Here is a 13,186-nt window from a genome sequence, read left to right on the forward strand (position 1 = left end):
TGGGTTGGGCAGTCCCTGAAGAGCAGTGCCCTGAAGCCTCTCTCCCCTTTTCAGAGAATTGGGATTTTTTTTAAACGTTCCCTTCCCAGTATCACCCCTATCCCCTTTCTCCCTGACTGGTTTCTTCTTTCATCCTGCAAACTACAAACAGACGGTTACCCCTCAGGTCCTGTTATTCATCTTTTTCTAAATTCCAATTCTTCCAAATTCCAAGCTTCTCTCATTTTGGTCGGTCGCTGTTTGTCCTGCCTGGTGACCAACCTGGTATGTGGAGGAGAAAGCTTCTCTGGCCACACGGTGGCGCTCGCGAGCCTCTCAAAGTTCCGCACACTTCTCCCTCTTCCCGCCCCATCCGCGTCTCAGCGTGGAAGGAGCCGCACCCCCGACCTTCCCCGCGGTATAGTTGGGGGCGCGCCTCCCGAGCCCCGGAGGCTGTTGAGCGGCGGCTGCGTCCGGCCGGCGCGGAAGGTGCGGCTGGCTGCGGGCGGCCCCGGCTTCAGGCTCCTCCTTCTGCTGGTCCAGCCTACGCCCACCCCCCCCCCCCCCCGGCCACCATCCCTCCCACCCCATTATCCCCTGGCTCGGCTCTGCAAAAAATCCAAGGCAACCCCAAGCCTCCTAGGAGCGACGGCGGGCGCAGCGAAGGCGACAGGAGGAGCGCAGCCGCCGGGTGGCCGCGCCAAGCCTTCGGGCAGCAGCGGCGACGTCGCAGGAGCAGCCCTGGAGGCGCCGCGGGGTCCGGCGCGTCCTTGCACGACCAGGAGAGGGGAGAAGCCGTGCGCTGCAACGGGGCAAGGGGGAGGAAAGCCCGCGCGCGCGTGTGACACAGTGTGGGGGCCGACAGTCTCAAACTAGGGCGGAGTAGAGGGCAGGGAAACCGGGGTGCGGCCCCACTGGCGCCCCCTCTGGACCCCCGCCGGTCCCCGAGGTCTCCCACGGCGGCGCCCGCTCCTCAGCGCCCTTCAACATGGACTTGCGCGGAGTTGGGACGCGCCTCGGCAGCGGCGCGCGGGCGGCTGCCCGGCCCTGGGGGTGCGCGGGCGCGCGCGCACGGATGGCGAGGTAGGATGGCCGCCCAGCGCGACCCTTGTTGCCCCAGCCCAGCGACCCCCGGGCGGTGCCGCTGACTCGCCGGAGCGCACAGGGGTGTGGGCGGAGGCGGCCCCACCGCGTCCGCTTCTTTGGGTGCCGCTTTGCCTCTTCCACCCACTCGCACCTGCCACCGCGCGGATATCATGTCGAAGGCGCCCGGAAGCGGAGCTGCGGCGGCAGAAAGTTGTCCCCCAGCTTCTCCTGGCCCATCCGCGGCCGTGGAGGACCTGTCCAAAGTGTCAGACGAGGAGCTGCTGCAGTGGAGCAAGGAGGACCTGATCCGCAGCCTGCGGCGCGCGGAGGCCGAGAAGGTGAGCGCGATGCTGGACCACAGCAACCTCATCCGCGAGGTGAACCGCCGCCTGCAGCTGCACCTCGGCGAGATCCGCGGGCTCAAGGTGAGCGGGGGGAGGGGAGGGCAGCCGGGAGCCCCGGGGAGGTGGGGCCAGACTAACTTTCCCTCCCTCCGTCAACAGGTGATCTTCCCCGTCTCCAGATCAGCACCCCCTGTTCCTCATCCTCTGCCCTTTGGAAACTTTTCCAAACTTTGGAGGCTTTTGGTTCCCTCCTTTTCTCCATCTGGGAGGCCCAGCGTCGAGCTCCCTCTTGGGTTCCCTGTGGCGGAAGGAGCGGGAGCCTTGAATACTGAAGGGCTGGAAGGTGATGGGCACGCGGGAGCGTTAATTTCCCAGGGAGCCGGGAAAATCAGTGCTTTGGGTTACAGTGCTGCGTTACATAGCGGTAGGGGACAAGGCCAGCAAGGGAGCGAGTCCAGGCATCTCCCCTTGGGGATCGGGAATACACACAGGCTGCTCTGGCGCCTCGACTTCCCCAGCGGCCAGAGGGTGAGGACGGGGTGCCAATGCCGGGCATAGGGTCTGGAGGGGAGGCCAGGGAGAAACCGCGGACGCCACCTTCGGAGCTGGCATGTATCGCTCTGTGCTGAAGAGCTTAAGCTCTGCCTTCACGTTTTCTACCTGCTCCTGTGCTTTCCTTCTCCCTGCATTCAGATGGCGTCATGTGGGGTTGCCTGCCCCCCCAGTTTGATTTTCATTCAATCTAGCATCGGGGGAGCAGCTAAAGGACTCAGTAAGGGAGGCGCAGGCTTTTGAAAGGGTTGTCCCAGTGTTAGTCAGTGATGCTTGCTTTTTTGAGCCAGCTCTCCAGCTTTGCTACTAGAAAAAAGAAAAGAAAAAGAAAAACACTGCCCCCTCCCCCGACTTTCTTTTCTCCTTGAAGAGCTCTGCTCCAGCAGTGTTGCCTGCCCGACAGGCTGCAGCTCACCGGTGGCCAGGAACCGCCCTGTGCACCACAAACTTCCTCTCCTCCCTGCTTGCGCTGGTGCCTCCTGGTATTCCTTCCTCTCATTGTTCGGCTTTTGTTTATAGGAAGCTAGAGACAAACGCAATCAGGCAGGGACCTTAGGGAGCAAATTCCCGCAGGCACATGCTGTTCTTGTCCCCTTTCGACTCCCACCCACTTCTCAGGTTCTAGACAGTTCGCGCTCCAGCTCTGGGATTCTGGGGCTGAGAAGAGTGAGAGAAACAGAATGTCAGAAGCTCACCTGGGTGCTGGGCCCAGTCCAGATGGAAATGACCATCCCCTGAGTCCCCAACTGACTGTCATATTGTCTCTAGAGAGAATGAAGTTAGAAAGATCCTTCAATCAGAAAAATCCCAAGATTTACTCTTTCCTTTGGTTTAATTCATTGCTAATGTAGTATTTATTAAGTACCAGACTCGTGGGATTAGACAGGCTAGTGCAGTGGGAGGATCATCTCAGAGGTGGGTTTGTATCTAGAATCTTCATATGTCAGGTGGGTGAGCTTGGGTAATTAATTCGACAGAGCCTCATTTTACTCATCAATAAAATACAATGATAATAACCATCTCCAGACATCAAAAATAAGACTGAACTACAGAACAACCATTAAGTTCTACAACTAAGGATAGAAAGAAGCAGCCGCTCTATAAAAAAGGCATCAAGGAGAAAGCTGGGTGGGGGAGGGAGGACAGCTTTCTCCCAGACAGAAGTGCTGGCAGAGGCCCTTGTTCTTTTTCTGAGCCATTCCCTCATAGAGCCTGCAGGCAGGCCCCATATCTAAGTTTTCATCAGCCTGGCTATCACTATTTGCCCTACCCTAGTGATGTCCTGATACCCTAAGCCATCAACTTTTGGGCCCACCCAAGCTGAGTCCCTTGGCTTTTTCTTAGCTTATGCTTCAGACTTTTCTAAAATCTCTCAAGCAAACAGCATTTGGCACGGCATGCTCAAATCTCTTGCTAAGTGGCCTCAGGCCCAACACTACCAGCAGCCAGCCTTGGTTCACAGCTGGCCTCCTCTGGGCACCTCCAAGCCCAGCACAAGTAGCAGCCATCTGCAGATGCTTTGTAGCTCATGCCAGGTGGCTCTGGAAAGAAACCAGAGCCACCTGGCAGTGGCTGACCTTGACCTGAACCTCCTTGGAGATCCCAGAACCAGTGACCATAGTAGACAGCTTCAGACCACATCAGAGCACTTCAACCATCTCCACAAGGGACACACGCAAGGGGCAGACCTAGTGGATACCAGAGCCCTGCTGGAGTTCTACTCCGTGTAGTGTCCCCTGCACAGCTGGTCTTCCATGGTGGTCACAGCCAGTTGTTGCAGCTGATCTTCCTGGGAGAAAACTCTACCCACATTGAAGTGCCAACAGCAATCATAGTTCAAATACAACAGGAGGGTGTACACAGCCCACACAGGGGAGCACACCTGGAGTACCCAGCTCAGGTGAATGGAGAGTCTGAGCCACTGGACCCTACAGGACACCCACTACACAGAGCTACTCTGCCAAGACGGGAAGATGTAGCAGTTCTACCTAATACATAGAAACAGACACAGGAAGGCTGCTCAAATGAGGAGACAAATAAGTATGTCCCAAATGACAGAACAGAACGAAGCTCCAGAAAAAAGAACTAAATAAAATGGAGACAAGCAATCTACTGGATTCAGAGTTCAAAACACTGGTTGTAAGGATATGCAATGAACTTTGGAGAAGATTAGATGAACTTAGAATTTCAACAACACAAAATAGGACATGGAAACCATTAAAGAGAACCAATCAGAAATTAAGGATACACTAACTGAAATGAATAGTAATTCCCAGGAATTAACAGAGTAAATGAAGTCAAGAATCAAAATGATGATTTGGAGTCTAAGGAAGCAAAAAACACCCAATCAGAACATCAGAAAGAAAAGATAATTAAAAAAATGAGGATAGTGTAAGGAGCCTCTGTGACAACTTCAAGTGTACTAACACTTGCACCATGGGGGTGCCCAGAAGAGAGGAGAGAGAGCAAGAAATTGAAAATGTATTTAAGAAAATAATGACAGAAAACTTCCCTAACCTGATGAAGAAAATAGACACACAAGTTCATAAAGCACAGGGAGTCTCAAACAAGATGAACCCCAAGAGGCCCACATCAATACCTATTGTAATTAAAATGCAAAAGGTTAAAGACAAAGAGAGAATCTTCATTTTTTTTATTCGTGAGTGGAGTGGGGCAGAAAGACAGATCCCATATGCGCCCCAACCAGGATCCACCTGGCAAGCCCACTAGGGGGCGATGCTCTGCCCATCTGGTATGTTGCTCAGCAACTGAGCTCTTCTTAGCTCCTGAGACAGAGGCCATAGAGCCATCCTCAGCACCCGTGGCCGACACGCTCCAATTGAGCCATGTCTGTAGCAGGGGAAGTGAGAGAGAGAGAGAGAGAGAGAGAGAGAGAGAGAGAAGGAGAAGGGGAGGGGTGGAGAAGCAGATGGAGCCTCTCTAGTGTGCCCTGACTGGGAATCCAACCCGGGACAGCCACACTTTGGGCCAATGCTCTACCACTGAGCGAACCGGCCAGGACCCAAAGAGAGAATCTTAAAAGCAGCAAGAGAAAAGCAGTTAGTACAAGGGCACCTCCATCTCAACAGTTTTGCAGGCCAGAAGGGACTGGCAAGAAATATTTATTCAGTGATGAAAAGCAAGGACCTACAACCAAAATTACTCTACTCTATCCAACAAAGCTATTATTGAGAATTGAAGGGTATCTAAAGAGCATCCTAGACAGAACAAACTCAAGGAGTTCATCACCACCAAATCAGTATTACGTGAAAGGTAAAGGATCTTCTTGAGGAGGAGGAGGTGGAGGAGAAAGAAGGAGAAGGGGAAAGGGAAGGAGAAGAAGAAGGAGGAGGAGAAGGAGAAAAATATGAACAATAAAATGGCAATTAATATATGTCTATTAACGGTTGAATCTAAAAGTAAATGAACAAGCAGAACAGAAACAGACTCAGATGCAGAGGTCATTTTGATGGTTGCCAGATGGGAAGGGGGTGGAGGGGCTGGGTGAAAAAGGTGAAGGGATTAAGAAGTACCGATAGTTGCAGAAGTGTCATGGGGATGTAAAGTACAGCATGGGAAATACAGTCACTAATATTCTAATGACTATGTATGGTGCCATGTGGGTATGAGGTTTATTGGGATGATCACTTAGTAAGTTATATAGAGTCTAACCACTGGGTGTACACCTGAAACTAATATAATAATGTATGTCAACTGTCATTGAAAAATAAAAAATTATTTAAAAAGAAATAAACCTCTCCTAGGGGATTGTGACAATAAGTTATGATAATGACGGGGGAGGCTTAACCCTGGACCTGACTGTAAAAAACTGGTAGTTATTCTCACCAGAGAAGACGTATCTCCAGGAACTGGGTGTCTCAGGGGAAGTTGAGCAGAAAGTATAGGTTGTAATCTTCCAATTTATTCTTCTGTCATGGTTTGAACTATAATGTGACTTGGAAGAGTTTTAAATTAATTAGTCAATTACTAGTATGGAACATTGAAATAATCGCTCAGAAATACTTGGAAGTTCTTTTAGCTTGTGTGGATTGACTGATTGTTTGGGTCTATGTCTGAGTGGTGAGGGGGCTTTGTCTTATATTTTTTTTAATGCTTATTTTGTTGATTTTAGAAAGAGAGGAAGGGAGAGAGAGATTCAGAGATAGAGACAGGAACTTTGATCTGTTTCCTCTATGTGCTCTGACTGGGGATTGAACCAGCAACCTCTGCGCTTTGGGACGATGTTCTAACCAATTGAGCCATCCGCCCAGGGCGGGCCTGGTTTTCATTCCACTAGCCTCATTTAGAGAAATACCTGTTAGGCCAGTTAAGGGTAGTCACACTCCAAAATAAGGGAGTCTCCTGGTGGTTTAGTTTGTGACCCGACATTCAAAGACTTCCAGCCCACCTCTTTATCAAATTCAGAAATGATGAGGTCTGGTTACTTTCTGACACAGCTGGTACTCTTCTTGCCCTCATCCCTGCACAGTGAGAAATGTACTATCTCCGAGGCCTCTAACCCACCTTTTGGGGGGTGGGGGCTGTACTAAAACCCTACTGAGAACTCAGTTTTCTTTCTTTTCTTCATCATCTCAACACAAAACTTTCCTGGACACCATAGTGACCAATAAATGCAGTTGGCTGAGTAATTCTGGAAGGGATTTTCTTTCTTTCTTCCTCCCTCCCTCCCTCCCTCTCTCCTTCCCTCCCTCCCTCCCTTCCTTCCTTTTTTTCTTTCTCTCTCTTTCTTTCTTTCTTTCTTTCTTTCTTTCTTTCTTTCTTTCTTTCTTTCCTTCCTTCTTTCCTTCTTTCCTTCCTTCTTTCCTTCTTTCCTTTCTCTCTCTCCTTCCTTCCTTTCCTTTCCCTTCCTTTCCCCTACCTCCTTTCCTTCCCTTCCCCTTCCTTCCTTCCTTCCTTCCTTCCTTCCTTCCTTCCTTCCTTCCTTCCTTCCTTCCTTCCTTCCCTCCCTCCCTCCCTCCCTCCCTCCCTCCCTCTTTCTCTTTCTGTCTTGCTTTGTTTCTTTCTTTTCTTTCTTCTTTGCCTCTGATGGTTTGGAATTCTCAGCTGAGGACTATAAAGTTAGGGTAAGTAAGCCCATAACACTTTTTAAAAATGCCCTTTATGATCTGTCTTTGAAAGTGGATTTAAATATTTTCAAGCCTAGTTGATGGTAGTGTAGCTGTACACATGGAGAGATGGGAGCAGTTCTTTTCCTTTGAGGGGCCTGGGACTCTGTCCAGCCAGTTGCTGACTTGTTTGTGTTTAAACACTTAGGAGACAGTGCAGTGTACGGCAGTGGGAAGGCGAAGGATTTGGAGTCTGACAATTTGGGTGGCTTGGGCAAACTGTTAACCTCCAGAGCTTCAGTTTTCTCATGTGCTGACTAGGGGTATTGATTGCACATGAGGTTTGATGAGGATTAAATGAAACGGGTGACAAAACGTGAGGTTAAGTAGCTTCCAAGGTCATATAGATATAAATGTTCAAAATGGACTGACTTTCTTTTCTTTTGGCTAGTTGACATTCTGTGGTTAGAATGTGTGGACCTGAAAGGGCTGGAGAGAGGAGATTAGAGTTCTGGTGTTTTAAAGGAACTGGATTCCTGAGAACCATGTCTGTATGTTGCTGACCACATTCCAACGCTCCGGCTGCTCTGACCTGAAATTTTAGGAGATGGGGATAAATTTGGGGGAATGGATCTGTGCAGCACATTCATTCTCCTACTTTATCCCCAACAGACCATTTTCCCTTCGTGCAATGATGAAAAATAACAAAGCAATTCTTTAATTATAGATAACAGTACTGAGAATCTTATGAATAAAATTTTGGGTTGTATGCTATGAGGTGGTTTAATCTTTTCAAAGTCCACTTTAAACAGAAGGGTAACATTGGGTCGCTTGTGGCAATGTTAAAAGGACACTTAGTGTTCTATAAAGGAAAGCCCAAGTCTTAATGTGGCTGATTTGAAGAAGCCGGCTCACAAGGTTGTCATCAAGCTGGTTGCTTAGCTGTGAACTGAAGGCAAAGGAAATGGCTCAGAATTGGAAAGTAAGGAAGATGGAGCTGTGATGAAGGAAAGAGGAGGAACCAGCACCCATCCCTTTAACCCCAAGCTGGAATTCTGAGGAGGATATATTTCACTTCATTTGGAAAGAGCATTAACTCCTTGAAGCCCTCAGTAGCCCGAGTCCTGATTACTTCCCAGTTCTGGAGAAATCAGGAATGATTGTAGGATAGGCAGAGGGAAACCTTTTCAGATGGAAATTTAGTTAGATGTAGAAGAACATGACTTGAACTTGCTATGAAATGACAGGATTGAACTAAATGGGGAATAATTTTTAAACCTAGATTAATTTTGTTTAGCGTTATCTTCTAAAAATATCCACAGCTGCTGGTTTCCCCTGAAGCATCCGTGTCAAGGCATAGTTCTCTTATTCCCGCAGACTGCTGTATGCAAACAATAAGAAATCATTCCTCAGAATCTAGAGCTGTATCCTGTTTGGACCACAGGCCTCAGGCTTTAAAGGGTTGGTCAATCCTTAAATACATATTATGTGTTCGCTGTGTGCAAAGCACCATGCCAGAGGCGTCAGTCACATAGGCAAGGAAGGACATTGGGGTGGACTTTGCCTTCCAGAAGCTAAGATAGCTGAATTAGAGAAGGGAACAAAGTGATGCCCAATGAGTGCTCTAGCTAGTGTGTCTTGCAGGCAGTAAGCAGAGTGGGAAAATTACTTACATTAACTAATTAATTCATGCCTGGGGTCGCTATACTCCAGGTGTGGTTTTAGGGCAAAGGGCAAGGGTGGGTTAAGGTCAGTTGAGGGCCCGGGCTCAGAAGAAAATATTGGGCCCTTTACATTAGAAAATAATGTAAAGTTGGGGTTTTGTGGGGCCCTCCAGAAGTCAGGGCCCAGGGCGCCTGCTCGGTGCACCAGCTGTTAAATCCGCCTCTTGCAGGGGAAGTCTTCTCAAAGGACTTTCCCCTCTAATAAGTCCATTTTAGGTAGAAGATAGTATTTTCTAGTTGGAAAACTAGACAAATCAGGGTCAAAATTAGCTGACAGAGGAAGCTAAGGAGGCAAAGACAGGAGAGAGCCTTTTCAGCCTGGTCAAGGGTTTTGTCATGTTCCCTGGCAAAGGGGAGGTCATGTGGGTTGATTTGCAGGAGAGACATAACCAGCAGGGAGTGGTTTTAGAGGTCATTCTGGCCAAAGAGAGGTCGGATTGGACTAGGTGAGGGAATGGGATGGACCAAGGGGCAGAGGCAGGCCAAGACAGGGAGGCCGGGTGAGGCGAGAGGCTTTTGGAAATGCCAGGCCTCAGGTCAGAAAGTGGCAATGAGAAACAAAAGGAATAGATGGGCATTAGAGACAAGGAAACTGAGGTGTTGGTGATGCCAAGCACTAGCATTGGAGTTGAACATTATGCTGCTCAGATGCTCTTCCTCCTCAGGCCTTGGAAAATGGCTTCCACCTTTGACCTCATGACTGTTAGGAGGTGCAGGGTGTGGTTGGCAGATGTTTTCTAGTTTATTTCTCTAGTCAATAGCAGGGGAAGTGTTGGACTCAACCTGAGTTGACAAGAATTAAGTCTCCTCTCTGCATACCTCTAGTTCTGCATTGGATAACGGAGTCACCAGACCAGAGGTTTCCAGGTTTGCCAAGCAGGGGAAATCTTAGGTAGCTGCTCCTATTTCATCACCACCAAACCATGGTGCTTAAAGAAACAGTCACCCCAGCCTGACTTCTGGTGGCACAGTGGATAAAGCGTCGACCTGAAACACTGAGGTTGCTGGTTCGAAACCCCAGGCTTGCCTGCTCAAGGCACATATGGGAGTTGATCCTTCCTGTTCCTCCCACTTTTCTCTCTCTCTTTCTCTCACCTTTTTAAAATGAATAAAAATAAAATCATGAAAAGAAACAGTCACCCCTTTAATATGTGTGAATAGAGAATAAATGGGTATTTCTCAATGAATTTTTATAATTCCTTGGTTTCAGGTATCTATGGTAGAGTTTCAGTGTTCAGGAGACAGAGAGGTGTACAGAATAGATGGATGGTGGTTGGCAGGGGTGGGGAGGTTTCTCCATTCTCATGGCTAGTCTAGTGAGGATGGAGACATGACAAATAGCTACGCTCAACCATGTCACTCAACCATATGTGATTACAGATTACAATAAGTGCAACAGAGGAAGAGTCTAAGGGTGATGGTAAAGCATAGACGGGGACTTCCTGTGGGTTAGGGGCAGTGGTCAGGGATGGCTTCTATGAGGAAGTAACAAAGTAAGACCTGAAGTTTGTGTAGAAGGCTGGGAGAAAGCATTCCAAGTGAAATAGCAGAAAGGCTTGTCCCTTGAGGGCCAGAAACAGGCCAGTGTTGATGAGGCACTGTGCATGATGGGAAGGGGATATTTTCAGCTTCTCCACACTGCCATGTGTCTAAGCCACTTTCATCTCCCTCTACCTGGACTAGCCTAGTAGCCTCCTAGCTGGTCTCCGGGCTTCCACCTAGTGCTGTCTCCCTTCCTTCTATCCACCCCTCCCACAGCCAGTCTATTTTTTCATAGAAAACTATGCTGATTCCTTACATATCATGGGGCATATTATCTATCCTCTGCTCGCCAACAATCCAAAGTCCTTCTGTGGTCGACACAGCTCTGCATGACTTGGCCCCTGACCCCTGTCAGACCTCTTTCCCAGCTCCGCCCTTTTGCTCACCTCACTTTCAGCATGCTGGCCTCGCTGCTCGCTGCAACTTGAGCCACATTTGTCTAAGGGCTTTTCCACGTGACCTTTCTCTGCCTGGGATCTCTACTGTTTGCTCTTTCCTTTCACTCAGGGCTTTGTTGAAATGCTTTCCCTCTCTGCAGAGGTGCCTTCCTGCTTTAGTTTTCTTCCCAGCACTTTTCACTGCATGACATTAGCTTCTGTATTTGCTTTTTGCCAGTCTTTCCACCAGAATAAAAGCTGTGGGGTGTCAAGGCCTTTTGCTGCATCCACTGGTATATCCCTGGCATCTGGACTGGTACCTGGCACGTCATGGATGCTTACTAAATATCTGTGAATGAACTAATGACTCAGCATTCGTGTTGGAGAAGTAGTCGGGCCTGAGGCTTGGGGGCCTTGTGAGACTTGAGGAGTCTGCACTTTATCCTAAGGGCACTGAGGAGCTATTAAGGGTTTTTAAGCATAGGAGTGATAAGTTTTGGAGTTCTATTTCAGAAGACAAGTTTGGCTCAGAAAGGGAGGCAAAGGAGAAGGGGACACCAGGCATAAGTACAGGTTCTTATAAAGAGCAATGGGGTGGGTGGAGCTGGCATTTGCTGAGGTGTAGTTTGGGGAGGAGAGTTTGAATGTTACCCAAGAACTCACTCAGCATTGCTGCATTTCATGTGAGATTCCCCGGGGACGTGGAGGGCGCAGTACTGGGGGCTGGATGCAGGACGGAAAGGCCACTAGAGGGCAATTGTGCTGCTCCCTCCAGGGGAGCTGGGCTGCTTATTCCCTGTCGTGGGCTGAGACCTGGGCAGTGCTTTTTTGTACTGATGACGGGCCTGTTGCCCCAGAACTTTTAAGTATTTCACAAGTCACAAGCAGCCATTTTTCTTTTCTGAAGGTGGCACAGGGGAGGGGTTTTTTTGTTTTTGTTTTTTAGTGATTTCCAGTTAATTAACAGGCTGCTTCCTAAATACTGAATGGATGACCTTGGACAAGACAGACTTCGCGAGGTCCAGTTTTCCCTTCTGCAAAAGAACCATCATAATCATTATCCCCTAAATGTTTTGGTGAACATTAGATGGGCTAACACTCATAAAACATTAGGCAAGGAGCATAACCACTGCCTATCACTTTCACTTTTATGGATAGCTATGACCTCGAAGCGTCCTCCCACCCTCTCAGCTCCTCTGGTAACAATACCACCCATTCTCGGCTCCCTCCTTCCGGGGAAGCCTGAGCCTGATGAAGCCTCATCTGTGCGCCTCCATTGACCGGTTGTATCTCTCCCTGCAGGATATCAACCAGAAACTCCAGGAGGACAACCAGGAGCTGAGGGACCTGTGCTGTTTCCTGGATGACGACCGGCAGAAAGGCAAGAGGGTGTCCCGGGAGTGGCAGAGACTGGGCCGCTTCACGGCTGGGGTGATGCACAAGGAAGTGGCCTTATACCTGCAGAAGCTGAAGGAGCTGGAGGTGAAGCAGGAGGAGGTGGTGAAGGAGAACATGGAACTCAAGGAGCTGTGCGTGCTGCTGGACGAGGAGAAGGGTGCGGGCTGCGCGGGCAGCCGCTGCTCCATCGACAGCCAGGCCAGCCTGTGCCAGCTCACCGCCTCCACCGCGCCCTACGTGCGGGACGTGGGTGACGGCAGCAGCACCTCCAGCACGGGCAGCACCGACAGCCCCGACCACCACAAGCACCCTGTGAGCGGTGGCAGCCCTGAGCACCTGCAGAAGGCCCGGGCCGAGGGCAGCCCGGAGCACGCCAAGCACAGGAGCACCAGCCCAGAGCATCTACAGAAGCCCAGGGCCTCCGGAACCCCGGATCACCCCAAAACACTCAAAGGACCCAGCCCCGAGCACCACAAGCCCTTGTGCAAGGGCAGCCCCGAACAGCAGCGGCACCCGCACCCTGGGAGCAGCCCTGAAACGCTGCCCAAGCACGTGCTGAGCGGGAGCCCGGAGCACTTCCAGAAGCACAGGCCCGGGGGCAGCCCCGAGCACTCCCGGCACAGCGGAGGGAGCCCCGAGCACCTTCAGAAACATGCCCTCGGCGGGAGCCTGGAGCATCTGCCCAGAGCCAGGGGCACCAGCCCTGAGCACCTCAAACAGCATTACGGGGGGAGCCCTGACAAACACGTGGGCGGAGGCGGCGGAGGCGGCGGCGGCGGCAGCAGGGAGGGCACCCTCCGACGGCAGGCGCAGGAGGAAGCGTCGCCCCATCACCGCAATGTCTACAGTGGCATGAACGGTGGGTCAGTATGTGCTGGGCAACTGCGTTGGTTGGGGAACTCAGTCAAGTTCTGAAGGAGAAGGGGCGTTCCTACCGTATTAGAAAGCGCAGGCCCTGACGAAGGGGTGGGCTGGGGGAGGGGCAAACACTTGCCCCCAAATCATGATGTGCTTCTTCCCCTCATTTAGTTATAGTTTATACAGTTATCAGTCAAGTGAGCTTGGACTAGGGGAGGGGGAGAAACAATAATTCCACGGGACCCTGAATAGTCAAAGCG

At 50.4% G+C, this 13,186-nt stretch overlaps 1 protein-coding gene across 3 annotated transcripts in view; it reads left to right on the top strand.

Annotated features, from left to right (window-relative positions):
• Positions 1-565: 565 nt before the first annotated feature.
• The window catches only part of CCDC85A (coiled-coil domain containing 85A), a 194,767-nt gene continuing 182,146 nt past the window's right edge, over positions 566-13,186 (top strand). For all 3 annotated transcript variants that reach the window (XM_066267169.1, XM_066267170.1, XM_066267171.1), the window contains exons 1-2: positions 566-1,490; positions 11,973-12,927. In XM_066267169.1, the coding sequence (XP_066123266.1) occupies positions 1,236-1,490; positions 11,973-12,927 (1,210 nt within the window). In that variant the 5' untranslated portion in view covers positions 566-1,235. The remainder of the gene's footprint in view (positions 1,491-11,972; positions 12,928-13,186) is intronic.

This window comes from Saccopteryx bilineata, chromosome 3 (genome assembly GCF_036850765.1).
Source record: "Saccopteryx bilineata isolate mSacBil1 chromosome 3, mSacBil1_pri_phased_curated, whole genome shotgun sequence".
Taxonomy (NCBI): Eukaryota; Metazoa; Chordata; class Mammalia; order Chiroptera; family Emballonuridae; genus Saccopteryx; species Saccopteryx bilineata.